The 7287-nt window shown below is 37.8% G+C and overlaps 1 protein-coding gene across 1 annotated transcript in view; it reads left to right on the top strand.

The window, feature by feature from the left end:
- The first annotated feature begins 5726 nt into the window (after positions 1 to 5726).
- CUBN (cubilin) overlaps positions 5727 to 7287 on the top strand; it is a 198533-nt gene continuing 196972 nt past the window's right edge. The window contains exons 1-2 of the mRNA XM_029283182.1: positions 5727 to 5845; positions 5989 to 6118. Coding sequence (XP_029139015.1) covers positions 5727 to 5845; positions 5989 to 6118 — 249 coding nt within the window. The remainder of the gene's footprint in view (positions 5846 to 5988; positions 6119 to 7287) is intronic.

The following is a 7287-nucleotide window of genomic DNA, read 5'->3' as shown; positions in this document are numbered from 1 at the left end:
TGCCATGTGTTTGGCTGTGCTGCTCCGTGTGGGCCACACTCGAGGGCGACTCTCCTTCAGGGGGACTGCTGGAGAGGAGGGGGTCGCGGGGGGGAGGCAAGGCTGGGGCAACGGCATGTGTGCCCACAGAGAGGGCTCCGAGTGCCATCTCTGGCATCTGTGCCATAGGTTTGCCACCGCTGGCATATAGCATGGAAGCTTGAATATATAGAGTTGTAGGAGTATATATAATTAAACTTTTGTCAATGTGATAGCTTTTATCTTTGGGAAGGAATAATCACAATCCCTCTGAAGTTCTGCATATACACATATGCCCTCAATATCTACCTTGAAAAATACTCTGGGGAGGAAAAGGGGGGAAGAGGAGACTATGATTTGAAATTTTATTTTATCTATAATATTTCAAAGGCACAAAAGTTTACTGTATCATCTTTTTTAGCCCATCTTCTTGAGTAAACCCAACTACTATATTGAACATGTTACTGCTGAAGGTAAGTACAATACACAGAGGTATTCAGTAAATATGCTTGAAAATTAACATAAGCTTCACATACTAAAAAAAGATTCCTATAATTATGTGTTTTAAAGTAGATTTAATTCAAACTAAGTTAATGGTATGTTAAAGATACGAGGAATTTGTTGAGTAATCTGGAAATGAATTTGTCTTAGCCATACTTATATAGGAATCAAAGAGTCCTAATAAATTTCAGTATTGTGGCTCAACTTCCTCCAGAAAACTTGAGGGAAACCATCAGAGAATTCATGCAGTGAAGTCTCAGTGAAAACAGTATGGGTTCAAACCAGACCCATGAATTCAGATTGTCTTTGTGTTAACTCATTTTCTCTCTGTGTTTCATTTTAAATTCTTATTTAGACATAGTACTCAATAGAATATCAAAATAGCTGATATGGCAGGATAACGTTAATTCCTTTTTAAAGTATATCTTCAGTATAATAGCATTTAGCATATATCCAATATGATGAACATCTTAAAATATTTTCAAAAACTTAGTATATCCATACTATTTTTATAACCTAGAATGAGGAAGAATACAAAACGAAATGCTCTCAACGAAGTTTTATGCTTATCTATCTGCCTTCTTTTAATTTTTATAGACTTAGCATTTTTTGTCTATGCATCTCATAGAATATTGAGCTTCAAGGTATTACCAAGAAAATCAAATAATATGTTCCTTTTTATTTTGACTCAGTTGTTCAAATTCCTAAAATATTGTTATGAATAAAAGTTGCAAATCTTGCAGGAGTATATACAAAAATTGATTTGTTTTGTTAGTGGGGGAAAAGAGGTGGGTAGAAAGATGATGTTTGCTTTCTTAAATATAAGTTTAGCTGAACTTTTAAAAGCTATAGATTAAATCAAACAAGCTATCAACTCTGGATTCAAAACATCCTCCCATAATAATAATAATAATAATAATAATAATAATAATAATAATAATAATAATAATAATAATAATAATAATAATAGTAGTAGTAGTAGTAGTAGTAGTAGTAATAATACGTGGCAGTGCCTGGAGACAGCAGAATTGACGAGAAAGAACTGGAGAAGATAACAAAATAGAAATAGAAAGACTGTGGCAAAAGCAAGCAAGAGTAGTACCAATAGTAATAGGCACCTTGGGTGCAATCCCAAAACAACTGGAGCACCACTTGAACACCATTGGCATTGACAAATTCGCCATTAGTCAATTGCAAAAGGTGGGCTTACTAGGAACTGCTTCCATCCTGTGACGATATCTGTAATACCATCAAACATCCACATCTGCCTATCCCAGGTCCTTGGTAAGGACTCGATAGGTAGACAAAAATGACAAATCCAGTCTGAACATCTGGCTGACTGTGCGATGATCAATAATAATAATAACAACAACAACAACAATTTTTTTAAAAGTTGGAAGGGACCAACCCTCTGCTCAGGCAGGAAACCCTACACCATTTCAGACAAATGGCTGTCCAGTCTCCTCTTAAAATCTTCCCATGTTGGAGCATTCACAGCTTCTGGAGGCAGGTTGTTCCACTGATTAATTGTTCTGTCAGGAAATGTCTCCTTAGTTATAGGTTGCTTCTCTCTTTGGTTAATTTCTATCCGTTGCTTCCTGTCCTGCCTTCAGGTGCTTTGGAGATTAGCTTGACTCCCTCTTCTTTGTGGCAGCCCCTGAGATATTGGAACACTGCTATCATGTCCCCCCTCGTCCTTCTCTTCATTAAACTAGACATACCCAATTCCAGCAACATTTCCTTATATGTTTTAGCCTCCAGTCCCCTGATCATCTTTGTTGCTCTTCTCTGCTCTTTTTTTACTTCGTGGTGACCAAAACAGGATGCAGTATTCCAAATGTGGCCTTACCAAGGCATTGTAAAGTGGTATTAAAACTGATATTGTAACGTGGTATTAACACATATGCACTGACTTAGTTCTTACTTAAACGTTCTAGCTACTTCTTCCTATTTCCTTACACATCTACATGACAATGAGATATGTTAACCTAGAACCTGCATTCCAAAAAGCAGATTTGAAACCAAACTTAACCTTGTACAATAGTCTCCTCCAGCTTTCTCCAATCTCTATATCTGTTGTGTTACATTTCCCAACTTTCCCAGAAAACATGTTCATAATATGAACATTTCCACTGTTCTATTTCATCAGACTACTTGTCTAATTTATAGATAAATATATTAGATTAAAAAATAATGTCAATATTTGCTGACTAGTAGCCCTCCAAAACCTGCTACATGTACCTTTTAGTTGGAAGTGCTATCAATTTAATTTTTTAGAGGAAAGTCGGTATTTCACCACTGAGCTACAGTATATTAATAATGTATTATACAAGTAGTATTAAAACATCTTGTTAATATAACTACAAACTATTGTTAAATTAGTGGAAGGGCAGTAGCTGTGGGGAAATCACATCTGATTTCCCCACAGAATATCCCATGCTTTATCTTTAGTATGTCTAGATAAGACTGAAGAAATCTCTGTATATATGAAGCCTGGAAAATTGCTGACAATCAGTTTCACTGTACAAAACTAGATAATCAATGACCTGACCTGTAATATGTTCTTATGTTCCTGTTTTACTGTACTATAAAATCATTATTTAATGACAATATGTTTACTTTTTATTCGATTCCATATTTTTAGTTGCAACTTTATTGATTAAAGGTGTTTCTAAACCATAACAATTTGAAGATGTGTGAACCTTCTCTCCAAAATTCCCCAGCTAACAGTCTATATATTTTCAAATTGCCGTGGTAGTAGTAGTAGTAGTAGTAGTAGTAGTAGTAGTAGTAGTAGTAATAACAACAACAACAACAACAACAACAACAAAGTTGAAAGGGACCTTGGAGGTCATCTAGTCCAACCCCCTGCTCAGGCAGGAAACCCTATACCATTTCAGACAAACGGCTGTCCAGTCTCTTCTTAAAAACTTCCAGTGTTGGAGCATTCACCGCTTCTGGAGGCAGATTGTTCCACTGGTTAATTGTTCTAACTGTCAGGAAGTTTCTCCTTAGTTCTAAGTTGCTTCTCTCCTTGATTAGTTTCCACCCGTTGCTTCTCGTCCTGCCTTCAGGTGCCTTGGAAAATAGCTTGACTCCCTCTTCTTTGTGGCAGCCCCTGGGATATTGGAATACTGCTATCATGTCCCCCCTTGTCCTTCTCTTCATGTTGAGAAACATTGTTGTAGATTAATCCTCACTCTTCTTCTAATACTCTGTCAATAATAACATGGCCATCAGGTCTCTCTTACTTGTGCCTGGCCCATCTTCTACAAAAGTTAAAAATTTCTGAAATTGTAAAAAAAAAAAAAAAGCCTAAAGTTTAATACATCACAATCTGTTGTTGAATCACCTTTATTCATTGGCATGCTATAATAGTTTGCTTCTACAAAGATTAAAAGGAATGAGAATAATTAAACACTGAAAAGTTAAACAGTAGAGGTATTTTTTTAAAAAAAACCTTGGAGGATATTCTTAGATGTGTTTGATCTACATGCATATCGACACACAATTTTCCACTCCAAAGATCCCTTTATTTTTCAGTTTCCTTCCCACTAACATCTCATTGTCCATCGTATAATTAGGCTTCCCTAAATGCGGTAGCCTCTTTTCCTTGTCCTTGGCTCTCTCTCCCTGCAAATTTAGATTTCTACCAGTATTTGCAAACCAAATATTTTGGCACACATAAGAGGGGAATTCTCCATCTATTTCAATTCACATTTGTGCTTTTCTAAAGCCACTTGCAGTCCCTATTCCCTGTTTCAATGATATAATTTATTTTTCCATTTAAGTCCTCAGGATTTTGTTTCATGCTATATGATCTAGTTAGGAACTAGATATTGGATATTATGACTTCATGATACCTTATAACCACTGGGCCTGATTAGAGATGAAAGTTACAAAGTTAAATCAGAATAAGGTCAATACTTGCTGTCATTAGTTTTAACAATGGTGATCAGGAAACACTTTTTTACATATTTTTACAGTTATTACAGTTGTTGAATTGTAATGGTGTGTGAAAATGTATTTGGGAGACATGAGGGAGAGCTACATGAAGAAAACCATGCAGAAGATGTATCAGTCCATAGAAGGAGAGGCAGTGTGACAAACACTTCCTTCCCTAGTTTTCCATAGAGCAGTGGTTCTCAACCTGTGGGTCGGGACCCCATTTGGGGTCGATCGACCATTTCATGGGAGTCGCCAAGTAAGGCTGTCCGCCATTTTTTTTGTCCGCCATTTTTTTCCCCTTTTCCGGCGGGTGCCTTACCTCCCTTGGGCTGGGCCAGCTGGTGGTCAGCCTGCTCCGTCTCTGCCGCTTGCCAGATACGCCTCGCCCGGCGCAGGGGGCGGAACCATGCATGCGCGACGCTCCTGGTCAGGGAAAGTCCTCGACTTACGACCGGTTTAGTCCTCGACTTACGACCGGTTTAGTCCTCGACTTACAACCGGTTTAGTCCTCGACTTACGACCGGTTGGGGTCGCGGCATTAAAAAGGTTGAGAACCACTGCCATAGAGCAAACGGAGGGGAGAAATAATTTCAATCTTGTAAAATTCCACTAATGTAACCTATGTATGAATTCTAATAATACCTCAGTTTTATTCAAATTCCTGCCTCCTTCTGAGCTGTGTTTGCCACAGACAATCCTTCATAGCTATCAATTGAAAATGATTAATAAATTGTTAATATTCTATCATTTTGTTTGCTTATTATAAATATTATGATTATTGTCTCACACTCACATATAAAATCTCCTCTTTTTAATCAGGATTTTTTCCTCATTGTGATGAACCCAAGTGAATTTCTAGTGAATAGCAAAAACATGAGGCAGGTACAAATTAGATAAAACCAAGCTGTAATTCTCAAGGGACAATATGATAATGTGTATGTGTATGACACCATTAGAAAGTAGGAACCAACATTCCAGTATTTGCCCAAGAGAAGTCTTGGGAAACTGTTGATTTACTTATAAAATTTAAGAAATACATGAAAATATTATCTAGAACTTGCTAGACAACTATTCCTTTATAGCAAGTAAATCACCTCTAGCACTCCTAACTAAGAAAGAGAGGAGAGAAAGAATGCTGAATAAGCATATGCAAAGACTTTTTCAAGAGCAAAGTACACTTGACATAGGATTAATCTTTGAAGATAATACAAATTTCACTTTAACTGACTGCACAAGGCCAGGAAGGCTAGAAGTGAGGGATGAAGTGTCTAAGCTTTCTTCCTTGGACCCTGGTGACATTATTAATGATTTTTGGGAAAAACCATGGATCTGATTCTGGTGAAAAAAATAGACCCAAAAGGAACATTAATCAGACACAGTGAGTACCATTCTTGACATTTTAATTACAGCTTGCTTGAATTCATATAGATACAGAAAAAACCTGCCATAGGAATAGAACAAACTATGTAGCTTCATTAAAGTTCTTTACAATGTGCCATGTTCTTCCCTTTGACATATCAGGCCTCGCATATCGTCTGAAGAGGGCAATTTAGTCTTCCATACTGGCTCTACCAAGAATATTGAGTTCAGAACTGGATCACAGGGCAGAATAAAACTTAATGAAGAAGACCTTGCTGATGTTTTTAGTCAGGTAATGATTTGGATCTGTTCACAATGTTGTTTATTACTATCTAAATCCAATTCTTCAATAATGTTCAAAGGGGATTCAGAAAATCAGATTTAAATATGTTGATACATGATGATTTATATATACTTCCATCAATTACATGCTGCTTTTTAAGATAAAGAAATTATCTAAAGAAGTTTTTAATCTGGTCCCAGATTAAATAATTTGGTTCCCAAATAGGATAATCCATAGATTTTATTTATTTTTATAATTCATAGATTACTTTTATATATTATATATTTATAACACATAAATAATGTAGTTAATGAAAGAAGTCCAGTGCATAACCAGGACAATTATTTCAAACATCATATTTAGGTATTTAAAATAGTTATACTGCTGTATATCAAAAATCTCAGAATATATTATATTGATAACTAAATAATAGCTAAAATATCTCCAAACCACATATAGATACCAATTATGCAGGAATAGTAACATTTCCATTGGCAGTAAAATACATTGCCTACACCAGGGCTTTTCAACCGGTGGTATGCATACCACTGGTGGTACTTCGACACCTGGCTGGTGGTAGGTGTATGATGGGTTGAAAAGCACTGTAAAACAAAAAGTGTTAAAAAAAAGTATGAGGTGGAGCGGCGGCAGCGCCGCACAGGCCTTTAGGAGAGTCAGTTGGAGCTGCTTGAGGTATTGCCGAGACTCTGCTGAGAGGCCAGGATCGGTGTGCACTGCTCCACCTGATCGATGGTGGCCTTGGGGGTGGCAAGCAGCCGCATGCAGTCTTAGGGCGGAGATTCAGCTGGAGCTGCATGAAGTTTGCCTAGGTTCTGCTAAGAGTCCAGGATCGGCACGTGCAGCTACAGCTGATCAGCACCGGGTCTAGGATCTTTTGCCTCCTACCCTTGGCCACACCTCCTTCTCCTTGAGCCTCCCGCCTCTGCCCATTTGCCTCCAGCATTCCTCCTCAGAGCAGCATGCAATTGCCAATAGGTAATTGCAGGGACTTTGCGGGGTACAGTTTCTGCAGTTGAAGTGGGGGCATGTCAGGGTGCTAGTTGGTTATCCCCCCAAAGATTCCCCAACCTTAAAACAGCTCTTGGGTGGCAACAATTACCCAGCACGAGGGGCTCAGGAGAAAGAGATGCTGGCAATGCTAACCTCCAAGAATGAGG

Source organism: Protobothrops mucrosquamatus, unplaced genomic scaffold, assembly GCF_001527695.2.
Source record: "Protobothrops mucrosquamatus isolate PMUCROS unplaced genomic scaffold, P.Mucros_1.0 scaffold33, whole genome shotgun sequence".
NCBI lineage: Eukaryota > Metazoa > Chordata > Lepidosauria > Squamata > Viperidae > Protobothrops > Protobothrops mucrosquamatus.
The sequence above is the reverse complement of the archived record's forward strand: the minus strand, read 5'-3'. Positions and strand labels throughout refer to the sequence as shown.